Source organism: Calypte anna, chromosome Z, assembly GCF_003957555.1.
Source record: "Calypte anna isolate BGI_N300 chromosome Z, bCalAnn1_v1.p, whole genome shotgun sequence".
NCBI lineage: Eukaryota > Metazoa > Chordata > Aves > Apodiformes > Trochilidae > Calypte > Calypte anna.
Window position 1 is genome coordinate 17935796 of NC_044274.1, and position 20202 is coordinate 17955997.

Below are 20202 nucleotides of genomic sequence, written 5' to 3' on the forward strand. Positions count from 1 at the left end.
TTATAATATCTTAATAATTAAGTGGTTTACTTACAATAACATGCAAATACAGGTATGTTGCTATACTTTTCTATGAAGCTCTATCTTCAAGAACTACTCAGAAGCATCTAGGCACAGGAAGAGAGCAAGAATGTGTTTCCCATGCACTGCTCAGAAAGAACATTTGAATTACAGTTACAGAATCACAGTTTCTACAGTGCACTTGGTCACTAGAAATAGGATGTAATTGTTTCATTGTTTCAAAATTAATATTTTTTTGGACGGGACCTCTTAGAAGGCTGCATTGCTAAACTGCTGATCAAAATCCACAAACTCTAAATCTGTTCTTTCGCAGACAAAGTTTGACTATCAGATGAGTCTTGAACCTATAAAGCAAACATGCTGTTCGGCCATCAAACAGGACACCTGCAAAGTTCTTAAGAATGAGCCTTGCGGTGCACGCTTCGGGACTGCGATTGCTGCAGTGAAGGATCTCAACCTTGATGGATATAATGACATTGTAATAGGGTCTCCCTTAGAGGATGATCACCGGGGAGCTGTTTATATTTATCATGGCCATGGCAACACAATCAGTAAAAAATATTCACAGGTATGAATTAGAACTTTGCAGATTGGCAGCCACTAAGTGCATATAGAACAAATCCTGTTTTCCTGTGTCTTCATAACAAAATAAATCCGTGAGTTCACCTGACTTGACTGTCTGTTTTTTAAAATGCTCTGTACTTTTAAAGTTAGTTTGATTCAACTAAATTTTATTTTAATGATATTAGAAAATATTTGGCATGTTTTAATTACAAAACTTCTAAATTGTTCTGTACAGTCAAAAAAGTAGATATTTTGCAATGCTGAAAATTTATAGTGTGTTCATCACCATAGTCAGTCTTAGCATTGTAATGAGAATTTAGTATCTTTGAAAAGTCTAAAAGCCATCTAACAGCCAAGAAATGCATCTTGAATGTTCTTATAAAATCTTTCAACACGCACTGCATAAAACTCTTAATGTTTTTCACAGCGTATTGCATCAGGTGGAGATGGGGAAAAAGTGAAATTTTTTGGCCAGTCTGTGCATGGAGAAATGGATTTAAATGATGATGGGCTGATTGATGTCACCATTGGAGGCCTTGGTGGGGCTGCCCTCTTCTGGTACGAATACTCACAGTGGCCATAGGGCCTGAAAATAACCATTTGTCTTGGAATACCCATGTAGCTTGCAGACACTACTATTTTTACTGTTGTGAGGATACTGGTTTCATCTCATGCCTTGACACTGGATATGAATTTTCATATTTTTGTTTCTGTCTGGAGTAAGGAGTATAAATCAATGGATAGCAGTATTAATTATAGGAAGGTTTTAGAAACCTTGTTAGCCTCTTATGAAGACTTTGTCCTCCTAGAACATATTCAGAATAGAAACTGATTCCACTTGTGACACTAAGTAAAACAGAAAAAAACCCCTAAGTGTTCTCTTTTTCACATTATATTGCATATTACTTGTTAGCAACATCAGTGACAGTTTGAAATATAAAGCTATCATTAGGAAAACTCATTTGGCTTTCTAATAGGAAAACTCTAGTTAAGCCTCCCTACAGAAAATACTGGAAAAATATAACTAAACTTTCTCATTATCAGTTAATTCCTTTTCTTTAACAAAAACAAACAAACAAAACCAACCGACCAAACAAACAAACAAAACATTATTCAGATGGAATATGAGCAATATTTTTTAAGGGAGAAAACTTACCAGCAAGAGGAGTAAAAAAATGTGACAGGTAACCCCTCATTTCTAAAATACAACTAAAATTTTATCTCTCTCTGGTAAGATAATTCCTTGCTTCCTGTCCTTGTTCTGATGTTCCACCTAACCCACCTGATAGGTGATTAAATTTGTCAGGTCTTGTTGCCATCATCAATCTGCCCTTCTGTCTTTTATCTGCTAGTTTGTCTTTCTGAAACAAACATAAAACCACAAGGAAACTCTGTAACTATTTTCTCTGCAATTTTTGTACATTGACACTATACATAGGGTGTATTGCTTGTCTAGAGTACCACATATGTATATAAATTAATGTTTAATGCTGCACATTTTGTAAGTTCACTCATAAGGTAAAAAAATATTGTTGCTATTATTTTCAAGTCACTTTCTTTCTGTGTGTTTTTGTTAAGGTCTCGTGATGTGGCTGAAGTAAATGTTTCCATGCAATTTACACCCAAAAGCATCAATATCCAACAGCAAAATTGCCAGATAAACATAAGGAAAACAATATGCATAAGTTCCACAATTTGTTTTAAGACCAGACTAAAGTCAAAGGAAGATACATTAGAATCCAGTAAGTAGATAAACTCTGAACAAATGAAGCTTCACGCTATAAAACTGCTACACTTGCTTTGTATTATTTCTCCAAAAATGGAATGCACACTCTTCTAAATTCTCTGTTCAAAATGCATTGAAGGTACTGGGGGGAAAAAGAACGTGTAGAGGTAAATTGGTTCATAATACCAACCTTAACTTCCTTTGCAGATCTGCAATATTGGATTACTCTTGACTCACAAAGACAAATATCTCGAAGCTTGTTCATGGAAAGTCATGAAAGGAAAATGCAAAAAAATATAACTGTCAAAGGGTCCGAATGTATTAAACATAACTTCTACATGTTGGCAAGTAAATCATTTAAAGTGTCTTTTCTCACACTAATATTATAATTAAGTCAATGTATTCCATTAACTGTAAATTGGACAACAAAATCTGTGTCCAGAATTAATCTCCAAGAAGTGCACATTAAATTAGTTTTCTAGTTAGGATTTATATATTTGTGTATATATGGATATAAACCATTTACTTATAGGTACAAGGCCTTTGTCTCTTGATTTTCATCTGTCTTAGGAAAGATCATAACACTTAGACGAATCAAGTGTTAGAAGTTAGCTAACACTGGAGTGGTTAGCAGTTAAGGTGCATTAGAAACTCAGCAAGGAGAATGTGAGCTGGAAGCCGAGCAATTAGTGCAATTCCTAGTGAAATTCGTAGTGCAATTCCTTGTGCAATTCCTCCTACTAAAATATAATTTGGAAATTTGAAAATTAAGTTTGGGGTAGAGAATACTTACACATTGAAAAACAAAAATATAATTAGAAGCAGTGAGTCTGAAATTGTGCAGATCATAAAAAAGGTGCAGAGTGAATGGAATATTATAAGATACCCACATTTAAAATGTCTAGTGACTTCACAGTTGTATCATAATTCCAAACTAATGATAAATGATGCCCAGAATTTTCTTGAGTATGCAATGCATCTCTTAACAGCAGCCCAGATTTTGAATTCACACAAGGTGTTACTTATTGAGCCATTAAGCAAAAGTAAAAGAGGAAAGTGTATGAGTTGAATGTTCTGATGCACTGTTAAATGAAACTGTGTTAAATATGCTTAGGCTATGCGACATTTTTATGATGAGATACACAAAAATATTAGTATATATTTATAAGGACTGGGTTGCACATTAAATGCTTTCTCATCAACTGCAAGCATTCAAATGCTTCTCTAGCCAGAATGGAGACAGTGTGATTGAAAAATACTTTACCTCAGCATTGTTTGGGTATTTTAACCTCCACAGACATTTAAGTAAATGTCCATAAGAGCAGTTTTGTTTTCTTTATGTTCTAGGATAAGCCTGACTTTCAGGACTCTGTAAAGGTTTTGCTGGAATTCAATTTTTCTGATCCAGAGAGTGGACCTGTTCTTGACAGCAATCTGCCAAATTCAGTATCTGAATATGTAAGTCAGCAAGATTCTGTATTAATAAAATATTTACAGCTAAATCTGTAGCCCACACAAGAGCTAAAATGTTGTGCATAAATTGGCTAAAGAAGGAGGATTGCTGAGCCTGTCCAGAATGTGTTTCCTCTAAATGAGTTTTCAGAAATGAAAAGCTTGATTCAGTGAACTTGTGAACCAGACTGAGGTTTCAAAGCTGTTCAGACTTAACTGAAGGCAGAAGAGATTACATGCAATTTTATTGTCATTTTTTACATAAATAGAGCAGGGGAATGTTAGTCGTATATTTTCATGGTGTTTGGCATAGATTATAAGTCTACTACTGCCTTTTCTTCTAATCTGTGTGAATCACTTAGATGGGTATGAATAGAAAGCTTATTTTTCACCTGTGCATTTTACAGGAGGTTGGCATTTTTAGATGAATATTAGGAAGACTTCTATGAGTACCAAACAGAACACCTTATATAAAATTACGTTTAATTAAATGCAAATATTTAATTTTAATAATAAATCTAACAAAATTGAGAATAAAAATACTATTGTTGCAGATTCCTTTCACCAAAGATTGTGGAGCAAAAAATAAATGCATTTCAGATCTTGTTCTGAAAGTAAAAGCAAGCATAGCTGGAGACAGGTAACTACACTGGGTTTACTGAATCACTTGATATCTGTACAAAATTTCTATGTCAATTCTGTGGTCAAATGTGAAAATGCTGCAGCATAATTTGCAAATCAGAACCAATATAGTCTGGGAACTGTTGAAGTTCCACTTTATGTTAAAAAAAAAATTCAAATCTTAAGATCTCTAACATTCTTACTTTATTTTATAGTTCTTCTCCATTCATTGTAAAGACACGCAATGATAAATTCACTATCCAGCTCTCTGTGAAGAACAAAAAAGACAGTGCTTACAATACCAGAGTTTTGGTTCGATATTCTCCAAATATTATTTTTTCTGGCATTGAGGTAGGATTTTTTTCATATTATTGCATTTGTCATAAACTGTATTAATAGAGAAATCTGAGGAAGCCTTTTAATTAAGCCTGAATTTCATTGCTCTGGCATCATCTCAGTTGACTGGAAGAGATTCCTTATTCAGAATTTAAAGAGTTTGCACAAGGTCATTATTTCACTTTCTTTTTCCTTTAGGATATACAGAAAGATAGCTGTGAATCTAATCACAACATCACTTGTAAAGTGGGATATCCATTTCTAAAACCTGCAGAAGAGGTAAAAAGTCCCCCTGCATGCAATTTTTTTCTTGTTTGGTGTTGCTCTAAAGCTAAGGGAGTCCCTATCACCTCTGAATTTCCATTCTGTTGTGTTCACAACAAAACTATCCATGCATGTTTCCCAAGCTACCCTTGACATGAACTGTTCTGGTCCAGGAAGGGCAGTAACCCATCTTCAGCACCTGGGCCATCCTCTGTGGTACGTGAGCAGGCAACTGGTGCATATTGACATCCTTGACACTGTGTAGAAGGCAAGTGGCACACCTGGCTGGAAGAATCCATCTCAGATGTAGAGGATATTGTTTGGACTATATGGAGAGCATATTAGATTCTGTGGCTTTAGACAGGTTGGAGAGCCTATGACTTTAATTACTTTATATATAACATTTAGTCAGTTGGTTGGAAAGGGAATAATCTGGTATGTGGGGCTATGGTCTGGCGTAACATTAAAATTTATTTTGTTTTGGATCCGCAAGAACAAAGTCCACCCAAAGGTTGGAACAAAGCATAAGCTTTTATTTAACAACTGGCACAAGTGAATAAAAGAACCAGGCAAAAGAGGGAGAGACGAAAAAGAGAAGATATAAGAGAGAGAGAGAGTGAGAGAGAAAGATAAATGGGAGATAAAAAAAAAGAGTAAGAAAGTGGGAAGAAAAAATGAGAGAATCAGAGTGAGAGAGTCACTCCCAGGGCCCGGCTGCCCAGCGAGTTTCCTCAAGATGGTGCTGATCCTGGGCAGGGCCCAATGTGAGATGGTGGGTCAAGAGATGACCACACAGCCACAGCATGGACAGCCATATATACCCCTGGGTTCCTTTTGGTTCAGCTGCCAGTCAGCTGCTGCAGAAGCCAGGTTCATTAGCACCTGAACAACCAAGGTGTCTCCCCACTCAAGCCAGAGCCATTGCAGACAGGTTCTTCTGGAGGGAACTGGCTGTCATCTTCACACAGCCATCAGCTCTTATCTCTTCCCAGGCGCCACTCCCCGCTCCATTCCAGCCCCCTCAGCCAGGTACATCAGCATCAGTACAATCAAGGTGGCTTCCCCCACCCTGGCCAGGGTACTTGTGCCTGAAGGGAGGTCCCAGCATTGCAGGCCCTCAGAAAAGGGGTGTCCCCCCAGCTGGGAGTTCTGACCTCTTTCAGAGCAACAGCCCCTGCTCAGCTCTGGCCAGGCTTGGTACATTAGCATCTCTCTCCACCTTGCCCAGAGCTATTCACTTTAAAATTTTCCTTTTGAGGCGAAATCCCTCTCAGTGAGATGAGAGGACTGTCACAGATGGAAGTGCTAACTTGGATCTGCCAAAGCCAGGTATCCAGACTTAACCTCTACTCAGTGCGGAGTGAGGGACCCCCTTCAGCAAACAGTCCAGCTTGAACAGGTCTAGTGATAAGTCTTTATCTCCTGCTGGAATAGGCAGGGAGTTTTAGCTAAACTAAGCCTTTGGAAATATGTATCTAAGCCTCACATAAATCATTCTGACATCGGATGGGGAAATAGCTATTGTATGCAACTGTCTTTCTTTCCTGTTTCTTGACTCTGTCATATCAGGTCTGTGTTACAGATGCATAACAGAGGGTAGATCAAGATAGATGTCCTCTTACATGTCCTTCCACATACATGTTCCAACTCATGTCAAGAACTTGTTGGAATCAAGTCAGCTTTTACATTCTTGCAGACAAATAAGCATACTACCCAATGCAAGTGTCTACAGTTCTCCATTCCCAACTTTACCGTATTTTTCACATTTTGATTTCATGCTTTTATTGTTAGTTTGTCTGTAGTAGTAGATCCCTAAATTTAGAAATTTCATACTCTCCTTTGCATTCAGAAATTAATTAATCTTGGATTTACTGATAAGCATCCCCAGCACATTCTTTTTTAAAGCCTTTTTCTGACATTCTTTTTTAAATTTTTATAATTTTCATATGAAAAAATATCTAAGATCACTTTGTTTAGGTCACTTTGTAATAAAGACTTGTACAAGTAGGAAAAATAAAGGTCTGGAAAGTAAATCCTGCAAAGTAAACACATAGTAAAACTTTTGCTTCATGTGAAATTACCCTCATGTTTAAGGCAGTGTTCCCAATTTATGCAGTGCCAGATTGTGATTCATATGCCATGTTATAATGAGTAGTGAATTTTTGTGACACTCTGTAGTTATTTATTTACATGGTAAAAATTTCTATTTTGTATTTTAGGTGGTTTACTATATATTGAGATTCCAGCTGTCTTCTATAGACAGATTTTAATTGCTAAGACTTAGGCTTTATTTCTTTCTCACTAGAAGTTGACAAGTACAGTTGGGTTCTATTACGAATTACTTCACTATTTATTTCTAATATACTATGTAATAATTTTTTCTGAGTCTTCTCAATGTGGAAAATTATTGGTTGAAACAAATATAAAAAAGTGTGTTAATTCAGAAAAAAAAGTGTTAAAATGTGAATAAAAGCTCCATAGATAAATGTAGCAAAAATTTTTCTCTTTTAAAACCAGATAAAATGTTATTCAGGGGCTTTTATGTCTTCTTTTCTTTTATTTATTTCTTTAATTTTAAATTATTAATGTATTTCTCCAAACAGATTTCCTTCAAAATATCATTCCAATTCAATGCATCATATCTCCTGGAAAATGCCACAATTCATGTATATGCAACAAGGTCAGTTGCAATCATTACTTGTTTGCGATTTTTTTTTCCCTTAGAATGCTCTACAGCTTTGTGTTACATAGTAAAACAAGGACAAATTTTCTGAACTTAGAAGGCTGAACAATCTGTAGAGCTGGCAGCTTTACAGATGTGAATCAGTCCAGAAGTGGACTGAGTGGACTAAATAAATAGCTGTTTATCTCTAGACTTCTAGAGTCACAAATGAGTCATAATTTCCAGTAGTTTTACCTTCAGAAAAATGTTTATTCTCTTACAGAATCACATTTTATGCTAAGCAAAAAATGTCTGGCCTTCGAAGAGCAAGAGCATTGCAGAAGTTGTCTCTAATGAAGGAACGCATTTGGCCTCAGTGTTTGCTTTCCCTGTAAAATCCAGGGACAGCACGACAGTAGTGGCCCTTGGTCCATTTTCACTCAGTTAACTGCAGTCTGCAGTTTTAACAAAAACACATCTCTGAGCTTGGGACTGGGGCAGGACTTCATCTTTTAGATACTGGAAACAATGTTTTTAATTTAATTTTCAGAGATAGTAACCAACTGGAAGTTAATAGTTTGTTCTGATGCCCAGGGCTGTAGATACTTCAGGTTTTCAAGATCTTTTCCCACTGAGTAGTCATTTTGTGTCTGCACAGTCTTATCTGAGTGGTATATGTTATTTTATTTTAGTGACAGTGAAGAACCACCTGAGACCTTGAGTGACAACAGAGGACATGTTACAATTCCAGTAAAATATGAAGTAGGATTAATATTTGTAAGGTATCGATGCTTCTCTGGACTTTCATATACTAGCATGGTAAAAGAGCAGGTGTTCAAAGAGATTATAGTGTTGCTTTGTTGATGAGCTTTGCTCAGGATCTAGAGATGACAGTTTCTAGGTTCATGAACAGGAAGTACATTGAAAAGAGCAATTACATGAAATGGAGTAATTACTGTCCCTATCTTGCTGCATCTCCATTTTATCTATTTAAATTTGATCTGCAGTTTGCAAGTACAACAGCAGCTTTTGTTGTTTCTTGTACTTTGCTCTATTTATTCAAAAGTATTTCAGGTACATAGGAAAGCAAATGCTTCCAGTTTCCTGATGACCATTAGTTTGTATAACTACAATATTTTATGGTGTAGTGTTTGTTTTTCAGCCTCAAAAAATAACCTATAATTTTAGATTCTCATGAGATTTTTTTTTTTCAGTTCTAACACACACTTGAATACAGGTCTGGTAGTATACTTTATTTTCAGAAATAGCTAGGACTTTAAATTCCACCCCTGAAAAATACTCTATTACCAGTAGACTACTTTGAGTGGTGTGCAGGTGTAAATAATCAAATCAAATCAATTTTGGAGGCATTTCATGTTCCAAATCCAGCTTTGTTTTTTTTTTTTTTTTTTTGTCTCATAAAGAATAAGGCTGAATTTAGAACATGGTGGGTTTTTTCTGTTTTACTTGGTTCTGTCTTTTATAGGACTCTGCCTTTTTCATGTATAAATATCCAAGATAAATCTACAGCTAAATACAACAAATAAAACCAATCCCTGATATATTATTTTTGGGAAAAGTATTTGATCAGTTTGTAGCTTTAACTGAATAAAACATTGAACATATACTCATGAAAACAAGTACGGCACAGAGAATGGATAAGTTGAACATCAGTGGAAGTAGCAGTACACTCTTAATTGCAAGACCTAGTTCTGTAGGATTCATGAAATAATCAAAATTCCTATATTATTAACTGCTAGTTTCATGAATTCCATGTGTTTATTGGAGGTTTTGTGTTTTGGTTTTTTTTTTTATTTGGTTTGGTTTTTTATCCACAGTGTTTTCAAAGAACACCACATTATAATTTCACCAAATGATACAGTTCCTAGTGCTATTAACACAACTGAGCAGATTGGAGATGAAGTTACTCTACATTATAGGGTAAGAAACAATTAAAATTGTATGATATAGGCACTGGCTTCATTTTTTTTCCAATTTGTTTGAACTACTTGATGTTACAGCCTATTATTTAAATAGCAGTTATTCACTATGTTAAACCTTCAACATTGGGTATTTTGTGTTTAACACCTTTTTCTTGCCTGCTTCAGAATAAGGTGAGTCAAAGGTTCTCAGGGTGGTCCACCCCTGCAGAGGAGTCTGATCAGGTTTAGAGCTGTTGATCTCAGAAGGAGATAGAGAGCATGTCCTGGTAAATGAGAATTTTACCTACGTTCATTGAAGTTTAGAACAGATACTTACAAAATCCAGTCAGTATGAAAAATACAAATGCCATGCTTCAAGAATATTTTATTCCTAATGAAATGAATACTGCAACCTAAATTAATTTGGGAAAATTATTTAATGGACTAGAAGTCCAGCCTCAAGTTGCAGTAGGTCTGAATTCAGTTATCTTGAGATCATCTTTGTTTCCAGTGCCAAATCCAAAGCTGACAAAGACCCAATATACAAAGGACACAAGTCTCTGAATCAGCTTCTAGCCTTCTAGCTGTAACTTCTGTTTTCACTAAATAGCATTGGCAAAGGTTTTTTTTTTCTATTTTTTAGTCCATCTACAGTGTTTTACTCAACTACTTTTATATTCTAAAATTTCAAGTCCAGTAATCTTTAAACACACGAAATACATTATTAATCTCATTTCAAAATATTTCAAAAGGCAAGAATTCATAATTCTACTTTTTGTATAACTGAATGAAATGTTAAAAAAATACAGAAGAAAAGAAAAACACAGGAAAGGAAACAATCACTATAAAATACCAATACAATAAAGAAACTACTAATTAATTTATTTTTTTTTTTGTAGATTGAAAAAGGTGAACACTTCCCAATGCCAAACCTCACACTGAAGATCTTATTCCCCAATATAACAGCAGCCAAGAACACTCTTCTCTATCTTACTGCATTGTCACATTCCCAAGTAAGCTAGAAATTTGAATTTTTATGATTAATTTAAATCTGAAATGTTTGTTATAAGAAACTGCAAAATGGGATTACATCCTACTTCAAGGTCTAGAAGTACTCCAGCACTCAGTCTCCCTTCCTGGGCACAGCAACAAGGGGTCCCGAATCCCACACTAAACCTTCCTGTCTGCTTGGAAGTGAAGAACCTCTGTGGATTCATGTGCAAAAGCTCTGTATCTCCTTTAGTAGCAAACTGGCTGGTTCACAGAGTAATCATCTTGCATAAAGCTCTTGTTTGCCTCTATGGATGTTTAAGTAGCTGGATAGAATTTACTTTAAATGAGCTCATGAAAAGCTCATTTGTTGTTTGAATAATGATGCTTCTATACTTACGTTATCTGAATTTCACATTCTGCACTTTTGTAATATGCAGGATTTTTAATGCTGGCTTGTTTCTGGGGCATTTTTTATGATAGATTGGATATTCAGATAAGAGTAATACTTGTATTTCTACTAACAGAATGCCATCTGCCAAAGCAGTTACCCTGTAGATCCTTTCAAGATCAGCACTGGGAAACCATTTGTGTTGACAAAAATAAGAGAACCTACAAAGGATACAATTATGGTAAGCATACATAGAATATGTATATTCATCCCTGATATTAACCTGGCTCTTTGAGCTAAGTACTTCTGCAATTAATATGTAAAAGTGTCTCTGAAACTGTATGCTATGGAAACCCACTTTGTTTAGTAGCCTGAAGAACAATCATTATATAAGCTATCTATATTTTTATTTCTATATAACCGTGTATGTGGGAATGAATTTGGGGGGTTTATTGCTTTGTTTTTTTTAATTTGGCACATATGTAAATAACAGTAGCACATTTAACAGCTGAATAAATCTTCCCTTTCTGTATCTCCTCTGTAATTAATGAAGAGTAATATTTCAAAGGCCCTTTTAGAGATCCAGCTGAATATACTTCTAAATGCTAGCACTCTGGTCTGACAGATTTTTTCTGCAAGTGGTAGAAATGTAATTGATGATCCTATATGGAAAGGATTAGTGTCCCACATTTAGATGGAAGAATTCCAAAGCAGTTTTGCTGCAGTAGTTATGTTGTCATGCCAGGGGCAAAACTGTCTTGCTACCTCCTCCACATAGAGATACAAGTTGAGTTTTTGCAAATAAAACCATGAGAAGAGTATTTGCCCTGCTTATTATAGTCCTTGACATAAGTGATAAAGGTCTAGGCTAAACAAATGTTTCCAAAGTGTTGAAGGTAATTCCACTGCTCTCCCATCTAGCAATACTGAGAAGTAGAGATACTTAAATGTTCACACACCCATCCTGCCCTGCTTAAAAGGGTTTGAATGGATCAGGAAACACTGCAGAGAAGCTATAGCTGTGTTGGCAGAAAAAGTACTTGCTGTTACAGGCTATGCCTCCTTCAGGAGTTTTGTTGAGGCCTTTTGCAGTCTACCTGTAATAACAGGGGCTCAAGGCTGACTGAGCCTGCAAAAACTGAGTCTATTCTACTACAGCATGAATATCTCAGCTCATTTTGTATAATGCAATATAATTTTTACATAAAAAGCCCCAGTCTAGAATTGTTGTCAGCAAAGCTATGATTAGTATTTGTAGTAGTTTACATGCTTTTATAGAACAAGACTCTTCTTATTAATTCATTCCGGTACCTTTTAAACAGGACTGTGATACATACAGCTGTGCATCCATAAACTGTGCCCTGGTCCCATCTGATGTATATCAAGTGAATGTTTCACTAAGAGTGTGGAAACCTACCATCATAAAAGTAAGTACATTCCATTTGTATTCAGAATACTCTTGGGTTTGAGAAACTTCATGAAATATTTATAATGTATATTAAAACTATTTCCTTCAACTCTTAAGTCTCTGACATCTTCTAGTATTTGAAATAACATCTCTTTCTATTTTAAAATTTCCTCAAAACTAAGTTTTTACTATCCTTAAAGGACTTCAGGGATACTTAAAGTAGCCTTACTCTTACTACTTAAAGATACTTACTCCTGCTAAGTAAGAACTTGGAAGGAATTTAAAAGCATGGTAAGGCACCTCTTACTTAATTTGTATTTATCGTCTTATTTTTTTTTTATAGTTACTTATGCATCTATAAATTCTATTTCAGCAGATGTAAGGAGGGCTACAGAGAAGCATATAATTTTTAATGAGGTTTTAAAGATTCACTGGAAAGGATTTTTTCATTAAATAGAGCAGAGGAGAGTCAACCTGAAAGAATACCTTTGTATTGTCTGATGGTTTCACTAAGCTGTGATCCATTTTGCTCAGCTGATAAATTTCTGATGCTGAGTTACTTGTTTATGTCTGGTTTTGATCTTGAAAATGACAGGACAGTAGGAGTGATTTAGCAGAATTTTTGAAAGTCCAAACATGTCTCTGTGGTCATATTAATATTCTGGACTAATTGTTGGACTAATTAATATTTCTTTGAAATCTCTGCTCTATACTCTTCCAAAGCTGCATTCCTGTGTGTGATGAGGGTGATATTCATGAGCAGCTTCAATGACTCCCACATCTTTCAGCATCTTCCAATATTTTAGCATTGTTGTCTTCCAACCCTTCTCATTTCTACAAAGCTTTATACTTCAATACCTAATGATAAAACGTACCCATTTCTCTCTTCTTTCAGGCAAGTATTCACAGCTTAACCCTTGTTGTGAAAGCACTACTTAGGAGTGAGAACTCATCACTGATTTTGAGAAATGACCATCAAAAACTGGAGGTATGAACATGATAATTCCTAGGTTAACACTTCACAGGATTTATTTTGCTACTGAATCATTCATTTTCATTCCAGGGAACCAACTGTTACCTTTAGTAACTCATTATCATATCCTAAATAAAAGTAAGCTATTTCATATTGCAGTAGAAATGTCAGTATTAGTCAGGTGATGATACCAAAATCCCATTACCCACCAATGTACTTGGATAAGAAAAGGTAATACCTGAAATATTTCTGCCTGCAGCAGTATAAAGGCTGCCTGAGTCTATGAAAATTAGAAGCACAATTAATATTCTTTTATGGAATCAATAGGATCTGAAAAGTTGTTGTGGGTCATTTAGAAGTGATCTTAAGGATCTGAAAAGTTGTGGATCATTTAGAAGTGATCTTACTCTAGGCATTATATTTTCTTTAGTATTTCTTTATTATTTCTTTTCACTTCATTACACAGGATATATGTTTCAAACAGGGTCTTTTTTATTTCCAAGTTCCCTGCCATTTTCTTAGATAAGCAAGTATATCATTTTATAGTAGTGGTGTCAGGTGTAAATAGCAATGCCTTTAATTTTGCTAGATTTGTTACTTTTTCCTCAAATACTCTTTCTTCCTAGATGTAGTGGTTAATGCAGTGCTTTCCTGTTTTGTACATGCAGGGCCTTACTTATTACAATGTATATTTTTAGGTGAAAGTTTTATTGTGTGTCATTATTGTCAGTTCCCCCTAGATTTAGAGCAAAGGAGTATCCAGTGTGAATTACATCTTTTGCAAAATATTTTTGGAAATACAGATATCACAATTCAGCTATTGGCTAGTACTTAATCCAGACATTTCTTTCTCTAGATTAACAGTAAATGCAGGAGCAAAAATACAGATGAGAGAATTGCAGACAGCAATAATGACATTGCTGCCTTTAATGACAGCTGCCTTTACAAACCGGAAAATTTCAGAAATAACCCTAAGACATAATTTCAAGTCAAATGTTTAGTGTTCTGCTATTCAATGCTTTTTTGAACAATAAATTTGTATCTCTAATACATTCCTAAGTTAAAATAACTGAATAATACTGAAAATAACTGAAAATACTATGTGGTCAAGTTTATTTAAATGTTAATATTCTTTATTTTAGTTTGTTTGCACAAGATATCCCTGTTTTAAAATCAAGTTATTATCGGCACAACCTTTTACAATGATTTAAAGGTTTAGAAGTGGTTTAGAACCTTGTTAATCACTGCCATCTTTAAGAGGTGAATGATGAAGAATATACTAAAGAAATTGCCTAATACACACATGATGATTTTGGTATTCTAGCCTTAAAAAAAATGTCTACTGACTTACACCAGGGCCAACACTCACAAAATTAATGGGCTTTAAAATTGCTAGATAATATGTAAATATAAGGTTTTGTGTTGGAGATTATTTATTCTATTTCCTCCTATGAATTCCGATATTTACAATGAAGAGGTACCTTGGAAAATTACTGCATACTGATGCAAGTCACTCTGCCTTGTTAATATTTTAGACATGTTATTTGATATGTACTTTCTGAACACTTTGCAGACTATGATTAAGATTTCCAAAGAATTCCCACCAGGTACAGTTCCATTATGGGTTATTCTCCTGAGTATCTTTGCTGGACTCTTGATTCTTGCTCTGCTTATATTTGCTTTGTGGAAGGTAAGTTGCATGTTCTTGTCTTCATGAAAACAAATGAATATGCTTAAATTCTCTGTTGTACCCATCTGATAATGAGTACCCCACAGACATTAGCATTATCTAATAAGTGAAATCTTGTAGAAATGACAAAATAACTAATAACACTTTTTGTGATATGTAATGTGCATTCTAACCAGTTGAAGTCTGTGTTGTCAGTATGCTTTGAAAATAAAAGTTAAAAAACCTTTTTGGTGCTATTAAGGGTTTTTTAAAGATGTTATATTATTGTGTCCTTTGATAATCAGTTTTTCTCTTTGTGCAAGAGACACTGTGCCTGTGGTTTAAGTATTGCCACAAGTGGGCACTCTTCTCTGACCTCAATATTAGTTCATACTTCTGTCGGAAAGTTAGTTTATGAAATTCAATATTTATAATCTCCTAGGAAAATAAAAATGCCAAGTATAAAATATTTTTTTATCTATTCAGCTGAATACCAAATATTAATAAACATTTTAGCCCTTGACATCATGTGAGCATAACAATGATTCAGCAACCACTCTCTATATATTAACTGTACTTCTTTGCTCTGCTGTCATGTCATGTTCCTTTTTGTTCCGGGAAAAAACAGTGGTCTGTTACAGTGATAGGATATTAAATCACATTTTGCTGTACTGAAAGTGTTAAAATAGTATTAAGAGCATGAATGCTACCAATACTGGTTGTATGCTTTGAGCAATTCATAGTCACTTTTTTCTTTTATGCAGGCGGGATTTTTCAAGAGACCACTAAAGAAGAAAATGCAAAAATGAAAAAAAAAAAAAAAAGCAGAAATTTTTGCTCAGGTCTGCCTCAAAAATGTCACTGTAAACTCAAAAACTTATACATACAGTGGTTACAATGTTTCTTAAACTCTGGTGCATTAATAAAAAAGAAGCAGAACAAAAAGAAATAAATCAAGCACTCATGCATACAAATGATGCAAAGGAAGAATAAAAAGCCTTATTACATTTTGTGATACTTAAGGGCATACTTTCCTGTTTTACTCATTTTTGGAGAGTGACTGAGCTTAAAGATTCTGATGTTTTTCAATATGGAAAATGTGTAATCCTATTTTTATATATGTATGTATGTGGACTCCTTCTTCATTCCAAATTATGTAACAAGTCATCTTTTATGTAGGAATCCCAGTCTTCTTTATCACCTTACATTTTTCAAAAGGAAAAAATGTAATTTCCAAAACTTCCTCCTTATGTCAGTTCTGTGAGACCAGTATGCCGGTGAAACAGAACATGCAAAAATTGAGAATTTACCAAATACAGTATTGTAACTGATGTGATGCCAATTCAGAAGATGGAAGCACCTGCAGAATCTTGAGTGAAAATTACTGAAATGCCTTGGACTTCTCTTTCTGCTTGTTTTAGAGTTTCCAGCTGGATACAGGCTTTTCCAAGAAAGATTTTTTTATGGTCAAATGAACCATAAAGGATTGATCTATTAAATTACATAACTGTTTGAACTTGAAACAGATTTTTGGCAGGCCTAAAAATGTATGCACAAAACATTAAAGTCCACCTGATTGTACACTGTACTCAAATAATCCGGGGCACAATTGTGTCTGCAAATTGAAAAGTCCTTCTTTATGCAGTGAAAGCTTAGAGGTACCCTGAGAGTTTGACTCTTGCTGTATATCTTGGAGTAACCAGAGGGGTGCTTTCTTAAACTGTCACTGTAAATTTATTGTGAACCTGTTTAATTTGAAGAGTTTAAAGTGAACAAAATTATAATTAACAAAGAATCACAGATATGGAAACTCAGGACCGGAAACCTTTTTTAAGTATTATAAATCACACCTCATCCTTATACTTAAATGTTTCAAAAGTGGTGAAGGATTTGCATACTAAATAAGCACTTAAAATGTTTATTTTGTGTCAAAGAGTAGAATTTTATACGTGAATACACTGAAATCTAGATAGCAAAACATTTCTGTCAATCTACTTAAACTATTCTGTTTCCTTCTTTCTTTAAAGCACTTGTTTTCCTTCCACAAGGATCGGTCCCCAAGGACTCTTGGGTTGTGTCTAGTCCTTGAGAGTATCCTGCATAAGTTGCAGCCACACAAAATTAATAGAAGAAAATGTGGGCATGCTTTGTTGCCCCAGCATGAGATGACTTGATATTGATTGCCAATAGATCAGAAAATGTTGAGGAGTCATATTAAGTTTTGCCTCACCAAGGAAGCCAGGAAAATTTGACAAATGTCACTGAAATGAAAAAAGGTTTTAACTTTGCACTGCCTTTATAGGCATTGCTTTAAAAGCAATAATATATGTTAAAAAGACCTCTTTTTTTTCTGTTTTTTTCTTTAAGAAGAGACCACAGATTGAGTGGAACATTGTGGCAAGTGCAGCATGTTAAGTGTGCCAGAAGGTGCTTTATTGTTTGAAATGTGTAATATTGAAGTCCTTTCTATTAAGTCTTAATTAGAGAGATTAGTTATTGGGAGAGGATGAGATATATGTGAATGCAGCAAGTAGGATTAAGTCTGATATTTCTCCTTGTGTCTGTGGGAAAGATGGTTATTTCATAACAACAGTCTGCTGAAGGTAGCAGCACGAATCAGAGGAGAGGGCAAAGCGTTCTGTGGGAACACTGTGGGTGGCTGTGCTTAGCAGAGCCTGGCAGAGCCACCAAGTCTGCAGGCGGACTTGCTGTGCTGGCTGCAGGCCTAACAGTGTGCCCAAACCAAAGGGGTGTGAGATGAATTGTGAGCAGAGAAGGAAGACCTAAACAAAAGAAAAAACTGATGTAGAGGACTTGTGGATGGAATCCCTGCTTCATTCATCCTGAAAGTTAAGCAGTCCTCAAAAAAAAGGAAAAAATCAATTTGCTGAACAGTGAAGATAAGTATTTGCAGAGGTATTTTCAATCCCATGTGAGATGCAGGTTTTATTTTAAGAAAAAGTATGATTTTGCTGATTTGTTTGAAAGGTTTAAAAGACATTTGTTCCTGTAGCATCTGAATGCCTCAGAACTGTAAATGTGTTCTTCCTCACGGTATCTCTGTGAAGGTGTAGCAGTGCTGTTATCCTGTTATGGTTTTGTGAAGGAACAGAATTATGAAAGAATTGTGAATCACCTGTGCACACATACAAAGTCTGTGGAAGCAGAGGAAATGCATGTTCCGTCCATTTCTTATTCAGCCCATTTGTTAACCATGAGGTCATTTTTCCTGGCTTCATAAAATTAGTCACAAATTGTATAAGCCAAACATAATTTTTATGCAGCATTCTTTTCTTTTGTTTAAGTGTTTCATGTTTTAGTTATGATAAGCTGTTAGCCAGAGATTTTTACTTTTCTGATGACATGTCTTTTAAAGCAACAGCCTAACTGATTAAATATGTCAATAGAACAGTCTATTTCCCTACATAAAGACTATGCAAAAACACATATGTATTTTATCAATGCAAAGTATGTTTGAGATCAGTGTTCCATTCTTTTTAGACTTCCTTTGCACTGTAAAAACAGTAATAAGCTTCATATAACCACACTACTTTCCTCTTTGTCATGATGCTTTCTCCCTTTTCACAGTTGTCCTATTTTCAGATTTTCAATTGCAGTATCTATTTAAATATAATTACTTAATGGGGATATTACTGTAGCATATTATTCTTACATAGGCTAACTTAATAAAATCATTATTTTTATCTATAAAAATTATATAGGAGCCTTTGCACACTGCACTGCAAGAGCGGTATTTACTGCTTTTCACTTTATATAACAGGAAATCCTACTGAAAGCAATGTTGCAAACACCAGGAACATCTCACTGAAATTTTTTAGGCACAAAAAATATCAGAACAGCATGTAATCTGTTTTGTTCCTGTAAAAAGGCACAACAGGGTTTTAATATGATAAGCTGTTATCAAATAACTAACAAACTGAACATTTTTTAATGAACCAGGTCTTATGCAATGGAGGGAGTTTGGCCCAGCTCAGTTCCTAACTCCAGCACTGAAGGTGGTTAATCTTAGAGGGAATGGACAAGCTACATTTCTGTAGTGTAGAACTTCTCCAGAAAGGAGCAAGAGCTTTAAACCATCACTCCTGCTTCAGTGTGAGGCTATTCTAGAAGCTGACAGTCCCACATGCAATTTTAGAAGACTTAGAAAACAGCATCTACATTAGAGCTGCTGCTTTTGTTCCTGTACTTGTGTGGTGTCACCTTAGGCCATACTGCAAACCCTTGCTGCAGACAGAACTCACCTATCCAGACCCCTTATCTGAGCCCTTTAATACTTACCTGTGCTGTTATTTTAAGATGGTTTTCCTCTGTTGCCAAACTTGAGCCAAGGGAATCCACTTTCAACCACAACCAAAGGTTTTCATCTCACTTGGCACTGTGAGGCTGGACTTAGGGTCACACTCCACTATTGTGTTCCACTTAGTCTAATTGTTTTAATTTCTTGAGTTAACAATTATATAAATTATGATCCCATTCAAAAATAAAAGCAGAGCAAGAGAACCAGAATGTGCCACTGTTAATTACAGCCCTTAGCAGGAACAAGAGGGAATTTGCATTCTTTTTAAGAAAATCACAACTTTCTATACAGCATTTTATTTTTCCTGTAAAATTATGACAAGTGTTTTATTGATTAAAAAAAAAAAAAGTAAAAAAAAAAAAGTCTATTGAGCCTTCTTTGTAGTTTGTTTGCATTTCATTGACATAAGAATAATACGAGAGGTGCCTGAGAACTGGAGGAGGGCTAATGTCACTTCATTCTTCAAAAAGAGAAAAAAGGATGACCCAGGGAATGACAGGCCGGTTAATGTCATCTCTGTCCCTGGTAAGATGTTGGAAAAAATAATTCTCGACATCATCACAAAAGCAAATAATATCACTGGGAAAAGTCAGCATGGATTTAGTCAAAAGAAATCATGCTTGACCAAATTGATTGCCTTCTATGATGTCATTACTGGCTGGCTAGATGAGGGGAGAGCCAAGGATGTTATCTACCTTGGCCTCAGAAAAGCTTTTGATTCCTCATTTGGAAACTCAAGAAGTGTGGACTGAATGAGTGCACAGTGAGGTGGGTTGAGAGCTGGTTGTGTGAAAGAACTCAGAGGGTGGTATCAATGGAGCAGGGTAAAGTTTGAGGTCTGTAGCCAATGCTGTTCCCCAGGATTCAATACTTGTTCAACGTGTT

General features: G+C 35.2%; 1 protein-coding gene across 2 annotated transcripts in view; it reads left to right on the forward strand.

Moving 5' to 3' along the window:
- ITGA1 (integrin subunit alpha 1) overlaps nt 1–17783 on the forward strand; it is a 69875-nt gene extending 52092 nt beyond the window's left edge. For both annotated transcript variants that reach the window (XM_030467925.1, XM_030467926.1), the window contains 17 exons: nt 335–589; nt 1013–1143; nt 2164–2327; nt 2519–2655; nt 3659–3769; nt 4318–4403; nt 4600–4735; nt 4919–4999; nt 7588–7664; nt 8339–8428; nt 9485–9587; nt 10468–10581; nt 11086–11190; nt 12272–12376; nt 13253–13345; nt 14904–15020; nt 15764–17783. In XM_030467925.1, coding sequence (XP_030323785.1) covers nt 335–589; nt 1013–1143; nt 2164–2327; nt 2519–2655; nt 3659–3769; nt 4318–4403; nt 4600–4735; nt 4919–4999; nt 7588–7664; nt 8339–8428; nt 9485–9587; nt 10468–10581; nt 11086–11190; nt 12272–12376; nt 13253–13345; nt 14904–15020; nt 15764–15808 — 1950 coding nt within the window. In that variant the 3' untranslated portion in view covers nt 15809–17783. The remainder of the gene's footprint in view (nt 1–334; nt 590–1012; nt 1144–2163; nt 2328–2518; nt 2656–3658; nt 3770–4317; nt 4404–4599; nt 4736–4918; nt 5000–7587; nt 7665–8338; nt 8429–9484; nt 9588–10467; nt 10582–11085; nt 11191–12271; nt 12377–13252; nt 13346–14903; nt 15021–15763) is intronic.
- The last annotated feature ends 2419 nt before the right edge of the window (nt 17784–20202 follow it).